Genomic DNA, 15,512 nt, shown 5'->3' on the forward strand with positions numbered 1-15,512 from the left:
GACACACCTGGTATGGAAGGGAAGTTACGCTATGTCTGTGGCAGTATTGTGGGGAAGGAAGACTGTGGCTCCCATTGGCCAGGTCCTAACAGAGTCAGCAGGGAATGAAGACACACAAACACACATACACATATATACATATACACACATGCATACACACCTACATATACACATGCAAACATACATGCACACATGCACGCACACACATGCATGCACACATACATACACACATACATGCACACACATATACACACATACATGCACACACATATACACACACATGCATACACACATACACATACACATATATACATATACACACATGCATACACACATACATATACACATGCAAACATACATGCACACATACATGCACACTCATGCATGCACACACATGCATGCACACATACATACACACATACATACACACATGCATGCACACATACATACACACATACATGCACACACATGTACACACACATGCATGCACACATACACACACATACACACACATACACACACACACTTTTTTTGTAGATTGTGGGTTCAAACCTAGGGCCTTGTGCATGGTGAGAGAGTATTCTGTCACTGAACTACATCTCTAGCCCCCAAACACATTTTCGAAATGTCTTCCTGATCCAAGATCCAATTTCAGACAAGACAAGGCACATTCAGAGCCCTTTGAACCGAATCACTGAGCGGAACTGAGGAAGATTATCCGGATCACCAGTTCTCCAGTAATAAAGACAAGTGACCGTGTGACCCTCGCGAGCCAGGTGCCCGGCATTAACACATCAGCGCCATTTGGAATAAATGTGCATAACAGAAACATGTGCGTTATGGCAGAGAGTGACTCGAGCGGAACCAGCCTGGTAAGCAGGGGTCCTTCATAAAGGCCGCACTTCAAAGGGCAGGCATTAATTACATTTAGCAGTTTTCAACATCGATATGGTTATCTTCCTGTTACTGAAAGGCAGGCTACTGCACGGACAGGTTTAAGCAGACACGCTGAAGCCCTATTGAATCAGGTTGTGGTGGCTGCACCACTGATCCTGGGGACAGCAGGCCAGGTCCTCAGGGAGAAGGACGGAGCGGTGCACAGTGAGGAGGCCCAGTGACTTCAGAAGCCCAGCTTGCTTCAAGCACATCCCGTCTCCATACTGCTGACCCAATATGAGACTATGTGGCCAAAAGGAGGGAGAAGAGAAGTAGGGAAATTTATTACGAACAACCTCGCGGATTTATTCTCGGTGTCCCCTAGACCAGAATCCCGGGCTTTTAACACCAGCTGGCGTTTGTCCAACTGGCATTTGCCTTTTCTCCCCTCCCCCTCCACCCCTCAATTCCAATTGCTCTGCTCTTGGCAATAACGTTTAATGTCCCTTTTGCAACTGCAGATTGCAAACCCGAAGCTCCTGCCATGGGCCATTTAAGAAGCACCTTTGGCGATATCTATTGTGTGACGAGTCATCATTGATGCTGAGAGGCATACGGAATGCCCTGAAACTGATTAGGAAACAAAACCCTAAACAACCAAACTGAACCATTTCCCCAGGCCTAAAGCCTCCAATGTCTGTGAAAAATCTTGTCCCTAGATTAGCGACATAGAGCCCCGATGGTTGCTCTATATGCTCATGGCCGCGGGATTGAGTTCTGCCACGATTTTTGGTCGGCCGTTGATAAATTCAGTTTCCGAGTCTCAGTTTTTCTTCCTTTCTCTTCCACGGACAAAATGGGACTAGCTCCAGCTTTCTTGAAAGATTTTCTCAAGCATCAATGGAAAACAACAGTCTTTGGTCCCTGTCAATCATATTACAATAAATCGAACCTAACATTTGCTAGTGGGTTTCCTAAGATTTCAAGCTGAGTTTGCTAACACAACCTAAAAACATTTCATTTGGAGTATTTACATTAACTGTCTTAGCTAATCTCCTTCCCTAAAATTAAACTATTTTCACAGTAAAGGGGAAGTAAAGACCACTGGTAAGGCCAGATTTTTTTTTTTTTTTAATGTTGAAAACCAGGAATGTTTCTGATAATCCCTACTGGGATTCAGTTTATCATTCTGTCATCTTTTCAAATAGCTCTCTGATGTTGATGTTAGCTTCTTACCTTTCTATTCAATGCATTTGGATTTCTTTTTTTTTTTAAGATTTATTTATTTATTATATATAAGTACACTGTCGCTGTCTTCAGACACACCAGAAGAGGACATCAGATCTCATTACAGATGATTGTGAACCGTCATGTGGTTGCTGGGAATTGAACTCAGGACCTCCGGAAGAGCAGTCAGTGCTCTTAACCACTGAGCCATCTCTCCAGCCCGCATTTGGATTTCTACTCTCTAGAAACTGGCCTGTGTTGAGTAAGCTACTACAGACTCCAGTGGTTTCATCAAATGATGAGGGTAAAATGGAAGGCCATGGGAAACACTGAAATAAGACTTATTAAGGAAGAACTGAAAGGGCCTGTCAGCTATGCAAAACTATTGGCTACTACTCTTCAAAAATACATTTTAGGGACTCATTACACGTAAAGTTCTTTATCATTGTTAAGAATATAGCCTTCTTAAGAGAAGATGGATTTCCAAAGAACGAAGTGAAGATGATTTGAAGTAAAGTCAACTTGTTAACCTTCATTCACAGTGTCTCAGTAGATCGTGTCCCCAAGAGATGGGGACAAAAAGCAAGCGGGGGTCTTCTGCAAGGGCCCCCAGCATGGCACACTGTGGCTCACTGTTGGGAAAAGGGGCTCCCAAGACTGATGCAAAGACCACTCCAGTAGGGTGGTGAAAAGGCACAGGATGGGAAGAGGGACTGAGCTGGCCTTGAAGTTCCCCTTTACCCCAGTGAGCTATGGCACATTAGGTAACATGCTGGAACATTCTAAGCCCAAGTTTGCTAAACAGGAAATTGTAGCCTTCACAGCCATGAGAACTTCACACATTGATTCACTCCACACTCCCAACAGAGTATCTGGCCTTCTTAGGTCAATGAATTAGGGATCCATTAATAAAGGAAGGGGTACTTTCTATGCCACATGCACCCTCTAAGTGTGAGTGTGTGTGTGTGTGTGTGTGTGTGTGTGTGTGTGTAACCATGGGTGGACAGTGATAAGACTATGTCCTATCAGGAAAGGAGGGACCCTTAATTGAGAAAATGTCTTCATAAGGCTGGTCTGTAGTCAAGTCTTTGGGGTATTATCTTAATTACTAATTGATGTGGTAGGGCCCAGTCCTCTTTGAATGATACCATTCCTGGACAGGTGGTCCTAGATCATGTAAGAAAGCAAGCCAGACAAGTGTTGAGGAGCAAGCCTGTAAGCATCATTCTTCCATGGCCTCTGCTTCAGTTCCTGCCGCCAGGTTCCCGCCCTGACTTCCCTCACTTATGGACAGTGACCTGAGGGTTGTAAGAGTAAACCTTTTCTTTCCTGTGTTGCTTTTGATCATGTAGCAACAAACACTTGACTAAAACAGAAGCTGTAGAGCGCAGTAACTTAGAAATTCGGCAGAAGTGGTTATGCTGACGAGTACAGCCGAGGGATTACTATGAGTTCTAGAGGTGGGTATGATATACTGGCCAGAACGTTCATTCTCCCTTCAGTTCTCAGTGAGCACAAAACTGTTACATACCTCTACTGTGGCCACTGTACGGGGGGTGAGAAACTAGCAATGACTCCTATACATGTAGATATGCATGTGCAAATGTATGCACATGCATACACACATATGCATTACACATCTTGTAGACAGTGAAGGGTCTCACAGCCCAAGGAGCTACTGTTTGCCAAATAAATACATCAATGTTTCTGGCTCGATTTGCAAAATGAAGACCACTTGTTCAGGGACTCGTGGGCTTATGAACACAAGTTCTTTATTTCTGTATAGGGGATGTACCACAGCACATTTGTGTAGGTCAAAGGACAACTTGCAAGAGTCAGTTTTCTCTTCTTCTATCATACGGGTCCCAAGGTCCCAAGGATTGAACCCACATTGTCAGGCTTGGAGGCAAGTGCCTTTACCTGGGGAGCCATATTGCCATCCCTCTTCATATGGGTTTGAGCATTCTTGAATGTCTACGTAGGTGATCATGCAGGAAATGAGAAACTAATTAACAATGGTGTTAATGAATGCAAAGTGTAGTTAACCCAGGAGTCTTTGGGAGCAGTTCTCAGAATGGTGGATTTAATTCCCCAAGGGCTGAGGGAGAGTGTCCGGGAAGCTAACCATAGCACTCAAATGCATGTGGGGTCAGTGATGTGTTTGTACAGTGTCATTCATCATTTCAGTGAGTAATATCAGTGAGTAATTAGCAACTGCTTGGGAGCTACGGAAAAGCTTGGAGCTCCTCCCCCTTCTCTTTGGCTGTCGCTGCTCAACTCCATTTAAGACCATGTGACAGGAAGGGAGGCTGGGAACCTTGCTAAGCAGCTCCCTGGATTCCAGGAAGATGGCGAGATGAGCTGCTTCACTGTGTCTCCGCTAAAATAATAAATATCCCTGTTGATCAATATGGGAACTGACACCCAAAGAGGTGCCTTTCCAGGCCTCGTCACCAATCGATAGCAGCTTCACTGTGAGCTAACATCCAGCCTCGGTCACAGTGTGTGATCCTCACCCCCATTCCCGCACCTCTCTACACCACACATTCACATGCCTTATTGATGTCCTGGTCCTCTTAAAATTTAGTGTTCTGTCATACTTTCTTTAACTGTATGGACTACTGGTGAGAGAGAGAGAGAGAGAGAGAGAGAGAGAGAGAGAGAGAGAATGAGCACATATGTGCTACTGTGTGGAGGTCATGGGACAACCATGGCTATCCATTCTCTCCTTTGACCTTGCTTAAGTCAGGGTCCCTTGACTGCATATGCTATGCTTAGCTGACCCGAATTGCTAGGCTCGTCTCTGTCTCCCCTCCTTTTGTGGGAGTGCTTGGAGCATTCCGGGTATAGAAACTCAGCTTCTCCCACTTGTGAGGCAAGCGCTTTGCCCACTGAACCATCTCCCCTGTCCTTCATAAACGTCTTACAAAACTCCATTTCACTGGCATAAAAGACTACTGTTTGGACGATTGAAGACATCCCCATGTGGATAGCAAATGTGTTGATATTTCTACCTTCAGAACCTAGAACACCCTAGACTAATTCCTTCCTACTGCCCCCATCCCCCTCCTCCCTCTTTGCTATGTGGTCCACACATGAGAAAGGAGAGCTGTGTGTATGTCCAATGAGAATGGCGGGCTTGGGGCCATCCTAATTATTTGAAGAGTACTAGTGAGGAAGAAATAGTAGATTAGATGCTGCACCCCCTACAGCTAGTTCGCATCCCGGAGGATGCTACTCTGGTTCCGAGATAGCTCAACGTCTTCTGAGAATCAGACAGGGCCCAGCATAAAACCCTCACTGGGTGCTGAAGATCCAAAGTGGGGCCCTACTGCTCTCTTTTAATTTATATAGACCGGAAGAATTCCAATTTGAGCAAAAACTACAAGGAGCTACTGGTTTTCAAAAGTTCTCTCTCTAGGCAAACGGTTCTTCAGAATGAAATTAAGGTGGTATCATGATGTATACAGGCATTCCCCTTTCGCGTTGAAACTATACATCAACATCTATAAATAAACACTTTTCAGTGTCTAGAGTTCGCTTAAAAACGACTTTAAATGTGTAACTGGATTACCTGAAGGGCAGTTGTTTATACATCAATGACAAATACAAATTTCAACTCCTAGCTCATTTAAATTTTAGTTTCTCAAAAAGGGATCATTATTTTCTTGACGTTGGATTCACCTTGGACACCCATGAATGGAGACCCTAAGAAAACATCAGAAGAGGTTGTAACAGCCTTAACAAGAGACTGAGAGTGGTACAGACCCAGGGCAGTCTGCAAAAGTGTTGACCTCTGAATACATGGATCCCACTGTGTTCTTACAGCCCTGACCCAAACACGAAGACTAAGAAGAATTCCCAAGGCCACGAGCACACAGGGAATCCACGAAAATACTTATTTCTTTGTTTGCTTCTAATCCTTTACCTATCTGTGTAGATCAAGGCAAGTGCTATCTAAATGGGAGAAGGGGGTACCTAGAAGTCCCTCCTTTGCGATACCAGTACAAAGCCCAAGGTCTCAGTATGTAGCCCTGGCTGCACTGGACCTCACTCACTCCTCTGCCTCTTGAGTGCTGGTATTAAAGGTGTGAGCCACCACACTCCATGGATGGTTTTATTACATGAATTGAAAGATGCAGGTGAAAAAACACACTTACGGGGGTTGGGGATTTAGCTCAGTGGTAGAGCGCTCGCCTAGCAAGCGCAAGGCCCTGAGTTCGGTCCCCAGCTCTGGAAAAAACAAAACAAAACAAAACAAAACAAAACAAACAAACAAACAAACAAAAAAACCCCCACACTTACCTGCTGCTGAAATCTCCCTAAGAAAAGTTACGCAAAGTGAACTTTTTTTTTCTGTGTTAAGATTCCAGAAAGTAAAATACACAGATCACTTTGCAAAGAGGAAAATTAGCATACAAAAAATAAAGATTACCGGGCTGAAGGGGAATGAAAAAAAAAAAAAACAAAAAGGTTATCCAACAGCTACAGTGGGACTTGCAGAGCTACGGTGACACTGGCCTGCCAAGACACACTCACGGGTGCAATACTGGCATGAACACCACGGTAGCAACCACCCACCTTCTGACTGGACTTAAATTCCATTCCACAGGATGAAACCCATGCCTGGCACCACTGTTGGGCCAAGAATATGCAGCTAAAGAAGTCATCGGTCTCAGGAAGAACCTACAAACATTATTTTAAGTGGGCAAAATATTAAAATTACTCCGACCCATTGTTATACCTGCAGATGAATGCACTGCTCAGCCCTCATCAGAGAGCCTCTTTTTTTTTGCGGTAGATGGCCATTAACCCAAAGACCCGGATTTGGCAAGGCACAGAGAAGAGATAGTGGTTCGCTCTGCCGTAAGTTAACCATTTATTCTGCACCGTCTAAGACGCAGAGACCATTGAAGGGGAGGGGGTTGCGCAAAGGCTGTAAGAGCCAAAGGAAGTGAACGGGTACAGGACACAGTGGGGCAGCCACACATGGGAACTCACAGTGGTTATTATGGGAGTCTCAAGCCACGCCCATCTCAGGCCAGCCCAAATCCTAGCATGGAGCAAAAGGCCCCACCCCTCGCCAAGGAGCTACTGACGGTCTAGCTGCTGGAAGAGGGGACATCAGTGTCTAAGAGGGGTGCCTCTGGTAGGCTGACCACCCTCCACCGGAAGGCCACACATCTAGGAAAGGATGGGAACCAGGGGCTGGCCTTCATGGGTGGGGAAGACAAAAGAAGTCACAAAGTTGGGTGGGCGGGGAGAATAGAGAGGGGATGAGCTGGGGGAGGGGCAAATGTGCTCAAAACTCAAATCCCCAAAGAACTAACAAAAGGCCTCTTAACAAATATAAAAAAAATAAAGCCGGGCATCGTGGCGCATGCCTTTAATCTCCGTGCTCGGGAAGCAGAGGCAGGTGGATCTCTGAGTTCAAAGTTTACAAAATGAGTTCCAGGATAGCCGGGCATTTGCTGACTCTTCCTGTGGCCTGTGACTCACACACACGCTACAAAGACAGACAATTTGCAGATGAAGAGGTTGAGGTCCAGAGAGGTCAAATAGCTCCTCCAAGGTCATGCAGTCAAGGGATAATGCTAACATCCAACCTCACATGACCTTAGTCCCCGTTCTGTGGTCACAACCAACACACAGGCTACCTTTCATCCACCCATTCCATCCTCAACCTGCCAAGAGACCCCATCCTCTGATGTTGCAAGACTCAGTTCGTTTATTGCCAATCATTATGTCCTGGCCTCAATGGGCGTGGCCAAGTTCTCCTGGATGAACTTGACATGAAAACACATATCATGGCTTAGCCTATCAAGTCCAGTAGCAGAGAGACTGGGCTCCCCCAGAGACTTGGGATTTCTCCTTTTGATAAATCAGAACACAGAAGAAGCTCCCGAGGGTCTGAGAATCGCATCCTGTAAAAGCCCAGTTGCAGGAGGAATGCACAGCCCAGCAGCTTACCACATAAATACCTGGCTGACCAGGTATGAGGGAAGCGGTCACTTGTCAAGACGCAGGAAACATCCCAGCAAGAGCCGTGGTTCAAGTATGCTGAAGTCCGCCCTCAGCCCTGTGTTGCTCTGACCTTACCCAAGAAGTTTTACGTCCACCACAGACTAGTTACAAGACATTAGACAAATCCTTTTGCGAACAAATGGAGATTAAAAAATAATGTCCGTGCCGTGAAGGGAGATAAAGCACTAATCTCTTAGAATCCCTCTGACATGGTACAGGCATGCACACCCACTCCTGAGACGCCATTAAGCTGGTGTATCTTCGAAGTCCTGGTGTTGGTCATTTTCATTTGCAGCATTCAAAAACATGTTAAGGACACAGAACTTGGGGCTCAAATGGCTCAGAAGTCATGAGAGCTGGGTGCTCTTCCCTAGGACCCTGATTCCATTCCCATCAACTATGTGGTGGCTCTTAACTCTATGTAACTCCAGTTCCGGGGTCGGGGGATCTGAGGGCCCTCTTTTAGCCTCACACATGGTATGCAGATATACATGTACCTCAAAATTAACATTGAAAGGCAGAAATTTCAAGTAAAACCTTGAATTACATTACTGAGAGGATGAGAAAGAAAGAAAGACAGACGCACCACAGTGCTGAATTATTCCGAGATGCCCAATGAATTGAGATTTCTGATATAAGCAATATTCATTTATAAAACTTTCTGAAGAAGACCAAATTTGTAATTTTTAAAATTTCCCTTGTTGTGTTTGTGTGGGTTCAAGTGGGTGCCCACGTGTGCAGGTGTGTGCATATAGAGGTCAGAGGTCAACCTCTCGTGTCATTCTTGAGGAGCCCCTCAATCTTTTGTTCTTTTCAAAGTCTTTCTGTGGCCTGGGAGGCACCTAGCCAGGCTAGCTAGCCAGAGAGTCACAGCGATCTGCTTGTCCCCAACTCTCCGACCCTGGGATTACAGGTGCATGATAGCATGCTCATCTTTTGTGTGTGGGTGCTGGGGACCCCACATCACACTTTATACAACAGGCGCTTTATCAATGGAGCCATCTCCCCGACAAGTCTATTGTATGTGCAGGAGTGACAAAGTGGATGCCATGTAGTATCCATGCAGTAGCATGTCAAGAGAACAGGAGAACCCCACCCCCACCCCCCGGGAGCTTCCTGAAACCCAGCTGTGGCTTATGACTCAGTTTCTTCATCTGCAATATGGAGGTACTAAAAACACTCTCCGCTGGGTTCTCGCAAATGTTAAATGGGCCTCCACCCACAAGGCAATGCAAAGAAAGCCCCACCTGGTGCATGGTACCCGGTCAGCAAATGGGTCTGAGAGCGGAGACTTGAATCCAGGAAATGTGAGTTCTCCCTTTGAGCCAGGAACTTGGCAGCTTCCCTAGAATCTGATTTCTTCTCACTTCCCACCTACAAGCCATTGCCAAGTTCTACTGCATCTTCCCTTAAATATCTCTCGCATGCCACACCCCCTCTCTGTTGGCAGATCCCCGCCCTCCCCCTGGTCGGGCTCCCAGCATCTTCTGCCTGGATCACCATTCCAGCTTCCTGACTGCTCCGCTCTTGCTGTCTACAACACTGACAAGCGCTTCTCCAGAACAGTCACCCTGCCACCTTGGAGGAGGAATCTGGCCAATCCCTGTAGGATAGCACACACACAGGTCTGCGTATTCTGCTTCCTCCTGACTTTTTCTGCCAGACCCTCGGACCGCCATTCCCCCTAAAGCATTCTAAAACACTGTCTGCTTTCTGTGTAGCCCAGAGGTTTCTCCTGCGGTCACCATTTTGGTCACTGGGGTCCCATCATCCTGTCTTGTCCTCCAAGCTCAGATCCTTATCTGAACCTGTTCTAGTCAAGTGAGCCAGGGAGGTCGCTGTAAAGCTCTTAGGGATGCCTTTTCTACCCTGAGGAGGATGATGGAAGGTGGGTTTAGCTCTCTTCTCATCTCTCTTGGGAATTACCATACTGTTATGACTAGTTTCTTTTTTAACTTTGTAGCTAAACATCCATGGCTGAATCCGATTGGTAGATCTCATCTCATGCATAATTACTGAATGAATGAACAAATGCGAGAATGAAACAGTGGAAATTTATTTCTACTTCACTATTGATTATTCAAATTCAACACCCAGCCAACAGAAATGATGGTACTCGCAACACTGAATTACTCGTTTGATTTCCAGTTCATGCCGGTACCCAGCACTGTGTACTCCCAGAGACATAAAGAAACACCATAGAACCTGAGTGTGGGGTTTCTTCAGGCAGCCAATGAGGTTTTTGTTTGGTTTGCTTTGGTTTGATTTTTGTTTTACCAGATATCACAAATATAAACAAGCAGGTATTGATATGTCTAGAGACAAGGTACCACATAATTTAAATTTCTTTTCCTTGATGGTTCTAATGCAGAAATGCACTAATAGTTCATGGGGATGGGAGGAAGGTCGGAACATGCAGAGAGCATGGATAATGGCAGGAAGGAGCATGCAGAAACTGCACAGGCACTGCCAGAGGGAGTTCATGCCCCCCCGGGTTTGTGGCAGGTTGGGCCATCTACTCATACACACCTATGGGCCCGTGACATAGTTCCTCTCTGCAAGCTGCCAAGAACAGAGACCTGGCATCACCCAGTTAGGGCATCATGCCTCTTTGGCTTGCCTTCTTCTGCTGAAAGCCTCTGCAGGCCATTAGGGGAGCCGTGTGTGCAGAGAAACAGAACTATGTCAGAAAGATCCATGGGGAAGTATGGGAAAACCTATCTGCCTTTACACCAGTATCCATTAAAGCTTTGCTTGTAGCCACTTCAAACAGAATGAGGGACCTGGATAGATCTCAGCTGGAGAGAGTGGGCATTGAGCATGCGCAGGGACCTGGGGTCCATCTCCAATAACCCCCACCTTCAACCCTCAATAAAGGCTTGAAGCACTTCTTAGATGCATTTCTTTTTTTAACCCACTTAAAACGACTTTAGTTAACCAAAAATAAAACACCTTTATTAAAATCCAACTAATTACAAATTCATTAGCATTTTTAGCGTGTGTGTGAGTGCGAGCCAGTCCGTGTTCCTAGTTAATATTATCTAAGACAAAATAAATGTGCAGTTAAACTGGGCTTCGAGAAACCCGGTGGAGGTCAGTCTGGCCTTCCAGTTCCTAGGCATGCTAATTAGACTATAGTATTTAATCTTATCCCAAGATGTTTGCTGCCCTGTCAGCCAATCAAGACAGGGTCATCTTGGGCTTGCACAAACCTGAACTGCCATGGACCCAAGTCTTCCGGTTCCAAGTCAGAGCTGTTTATATAACAGCAGCTTAGATCCTTCTTAAGCTCTTCTAGAAAGGGTTGGTCTGCGGGTGTTCACTGTTACTTTTAGGGAATTAGAAGATCGTAGAGGATCGTTCTGCTTATGAAAAACTATCCGCACAGAGCAATAGTTACAAACAGCCCTTCCCCTTCTATTGGCACAGAGTTTGTCCTAGGGAACAAAGTAGCACACCGGCCCTGACTAGGATTCTAGGAAAAGGTTCAGGAGAGGCTCAAAGCCAAACAATTCAGGGAATGGAGGTTACATTTGGATACAAAATGGGTGGGGAGTTTGTCTTCAAAGTAATTGAACTGTAACTCTGTATATTAAGAGCCATCCATGAAAAAAAAAAAAAATCTGACCATGGGGTCTATCTCCCACAGCATGTTGTTCTTCAGGTAAGAAAATCTGTGACACTGTGATGGTGTCCTTCCTGAGCTACTTTCTGCAGCTCCTATTTGAGTGTCCTGAGAACAATGTATCTACGTCGGCTTGCCTGTCCACAATGGCGGTATTGATATTGTGCTGCGTGGCCCTCCAGTTGCTAAGAGATTTACATGGGGCAGATTGTCACACTTCTAGCAAAGCATTCTGGTCCATGAAGCTTTTGCTCCAGCTCAGCGAGTCCTGAAGCAACTCTACCTCACCCTTCCCCATGTGGCTTCCTAGTCAGACAGGGGTCCAGGCCAGCCATTGTGACGCACAGGTCCTGCCATCAACCTTCAGGATGACACTGAATCTTTATAAAATAAATATATATGTTCCTGTACCTTGGTGTCATGGAAGGCCAGCCATTTAGCATCAGGGAGTGGAGGCAGGGCTACTTGGCAAGAGGCCATCCGTATTGACCTTCTCCTAGCCAAACCTCATAGAATAAAGCAAGACTAGCGCCTAGCAAAACATGCTCATCTCCCAACTCTGCTATACCAGGTTTTGAAAGAAGCCGTCACAGAATTCTTTACCCCAAGTTTGTACTTTTACAGAAACAGATCCAAGAAGTTTATTTACACCAGTACCCAAAGGGAAACTGTGCGAATGCAACATTTTGCCGCAAAACCACTGCAGCCCTCCAAATTCTATCTCCTACAGGGTGTTCTGTCCCAAAAGGCAAAAGGCCTACTCCTAACCCCCCTCCTCCCCAAGGAACCAGGAAAGATTACTCCCTCCCCACCCCAGAGCCATCTCTCCTTGGAAGAGGTAGATTAGATGAGTGGAATTTGCATGTCATTTGCAAAGCAGACAGATCAAGGCAGAGAACTATTGAAAAGCTTCCTTCCCTTGGGGCATTCACACAAAGACACATCAAAATGCTTTATGACTGCCTTCCATATTCAGATCACTGGGTTTTGGTCAAATGTTATTAATTGCCAGGCGGGGAAAGTCCTTCGGTGCATCACAGAGCAGCCGGTACCCAGGAGTCATCTTAAAGGGCAAAGCTATCAAAGAGTAAGAAGTCTTTAGTTGCAATGAAATACCACTGGCCCAGAACCTCTCTCCTATGTCTCCCCCTCCCCTAGTCCTAGACAGCAGAAGGGGGTACACAGTGCCCCATCTGGGCTTTGATCTCAGGCCATCAGTGATGAAGGCTCCAGTCCCAGGAATTCCTGCATTTAGGATCAACTCTCGCCCAGCAGGTAAGACTCAAACCTCTGGTCTCAGCTCTATTTAACCCCCCACACACAAAAGTTATTTCTAGTAGCTCATTTCCATTGCAGAACCTCCCAGCCGAAAATGCCTCGTAGAGATAAGAGGCCCAAGGACAGCGAGAAGGCAGAACGGGAACCAGCTTGAGGTCACAAAGCTGCCCAAGTCGGGCACGCATGTGACACACTTCCAACACAGTGCTCTTTTTCCCCCGCACCATGGACCTCTAAGAAGTACAAAGGCCGGCTCTCCCGCAAACCCCAGTCACCTGCAGTCTATTTAACCTTGACCCAGCTGCAAAGAAAAGTAACTTTAACTCCTTGGCAACACCCGTGCGTGCTGTACAAACGTGCAGGAGCCTCTGTAAAGTGAGGCGCACCTTCTGCAGAGCCCTGCAATCACACCCCGCAACCCCCTCAGGAGAAAGCCATCCCTGGCCCGAGCCCAGCCTGTGACCATGCTTTACCGATAGCCCCCCCATCTCTACTCCCAATTTACACTCCATGCTGCACGTGTGTGTGGGGGGGGAACCCCTCCATGCTTGTCACCGATGTCGAAGGAGATTCATACACAAAGATGAGAGGCCGCGGCACACATAGCTACCTTTTTCTTGCGATCCCGGGACCGTTTACGGTGCTTCTTTTTTTTCTCGGTCTCTTCTTCCGCATTGATTTCTAAATCCCTGTTTTTCTTTAACTGGGAGGCGGCATGAGCCATAATGCATGGGAAAAAAGACCCTGTCGAGCACGCAGAGCTTTCTCTGAAAAGGTGATCTCCTTGGGTACCTCTAGTCAGGCATAGAGCAGCGTAGCCCTCACAGGAGAGGAGCCTGAGCTGAAAAGCAAGGGAGCGTCCAAGAGGCAGAGAGAGGCAGAGAGGCTGGGGGAAACCGCAGCTTTCAAAACCCACCACAGCAGGGGCCGGATCTCATCCTACACCTTGCTGAGCCTTCCCCTCTCGCGGAGAGGACAGCCATCCTGATGCAGAGGCTGTAGTGGAGGTAGCTGGGACCGGAGGAGCTGTGTTATGGCCGCATCCCCTGCCACCAGCTGGAAGTGTCTAAGTGATCCTTCTGAAGGGGAACGCTGCGAAGGGGTGGCTCTTGTAGAAGGAAGGATCCGGAGTCACCACACAGGCGGCAGCTGAGAAGCCAGTACTAATCCTGAAGAAACGACTTCAGAATCCTCCACAAGAGAGAGAGAGAGAGGCTGCAGAGAGAGAGAGAGAGAGAGAGAGAGAGAGAGAGAGAGAGAGAGGGCTTATCCATCAGCCTAGATCCGCACGGGCGAAATTAACCCTTCAGAGAACGGGCAGCTTGAGTTCAACTGCTGATGGTGGCAAAATATATAAAATAAATCAGCCACTTTCCCCCAGCGAGACGCTGAGCGAATTTTCAGGCAAACAATGCATGCATTGCTGGTCTCAACAGGGCATCCATTATGCCCAGTTAGTCCTGATACATTTTGCGGAGAGGACTACAGAAGGGTCTGTTGTCTTTTTAAAACAACATGCTCATGACAGCACACTATCCAGAAAGGCGTGAGCCCACTGTTGGGAAGGACAGATGCCCAATTCAGAGGTTCCCCGGGACTCTACTGCAGTGTGAGGGGCAGGGGGACCATCATCAGTGTTTCCATCAGAGTGGCTTTCGGGCTAGGGCGCGTTGTCATCACGCTAGTATTAGTAGGACCTGAGTCCTCCGTGACTGCAGCCTCTGAATATTCATTGTGAGAAGTGAAGCAGCATGGTTCGGAGAGGCCGTGTGTCTTCTGAGTGTGCACTGGAAGAGATCTCCTAAATAGGGAATCAAATACACACACACACACATACACACACACATACACACACACATACACTCACACATACACACACACATACACACACACACTCATACACACACACATACACACACATACACACACACATTCATACACTCACTCATACACACACACACACATATACATACACACATACACACAAGAGAGTGACACACACACAGATACACCACAGTGCTGACGTTGACAATTTTATCAAGAAACACCTGAAATGCTAGACTGGGCCCAAAGCCTGTGGGCTCAAGATAAGATGTCTCGATGTTACCAAGAAAGCAAGGGGAATGGAAAGAGGGGCTCCACAGTGTGATCTGAGCACAGCAGGCCTTAACTTGAGAGGCGGACACACCGGGTTTTGAGGAGGGAGCTCTGAGCTACACAGCAGATGGATCTGGATCGAAAAGCCCAGGGCATTGTGGGGCTTGAGTTAGGTTTCCACAGAGCTGTTTCTCACCTGGTGTATGTCTGGAGCACTGAGTGGGAACTCTTAGCAGCAATATCCACAGACTGCTTTTGCTATAGATATCTAAGGCCCCTCTCTCCATGGAAGGTCCTCTAGGCCCTGGCAGGCAGTGCTAAAGACCTGGAAGATGCAGGGCCTACAGTCTGTCATTCTTATTAGAAGTAGATGGCACATGTCCCT

The 15,512-nt window shown here is 46.8% G+C and overlaps 1 protein-coding gene across 1 annotated transcript in view; it reads right to left on the reverse strand.

Annotated features, from left to right (window-relative positions):
• Window positions 1-14,227, reverse strand: part of Ank3 (ankyrin 3) — a 317,856-nt gene extending 303,629 nt beyond the window's left edge. Inside the window, exon 1 of the mRNA XM_032888731.1 lies at window positions 13,641-14,227. Within this exon, the coding sequence (XP_032744622.1) occupies window positions 13,641-13,754 (114 nt within the window). The 5' untranslated portion in view covers window positions 13,755-14,227. The remainder of the gene's footprint in view (window positions 1-13,640) is intronic.
• Between the last annotated feature and the right edge of the window lie 1,285 nt (window positions 14,228-15,512).

This window comes from Rattus rattus, chromosome 18 (assembly GCF_011064425.1).
Source record: "Rattus rattus isolate New Zealand chromosome 18, Rrattus_CSIRO_v1, whole genome shotgun sequence".
Lineage (NCBI taxonomy): Eukaryota > Metazoa > Chordata > Mammalia > Rodentia > Muridae > Rattus > Rattus rattus.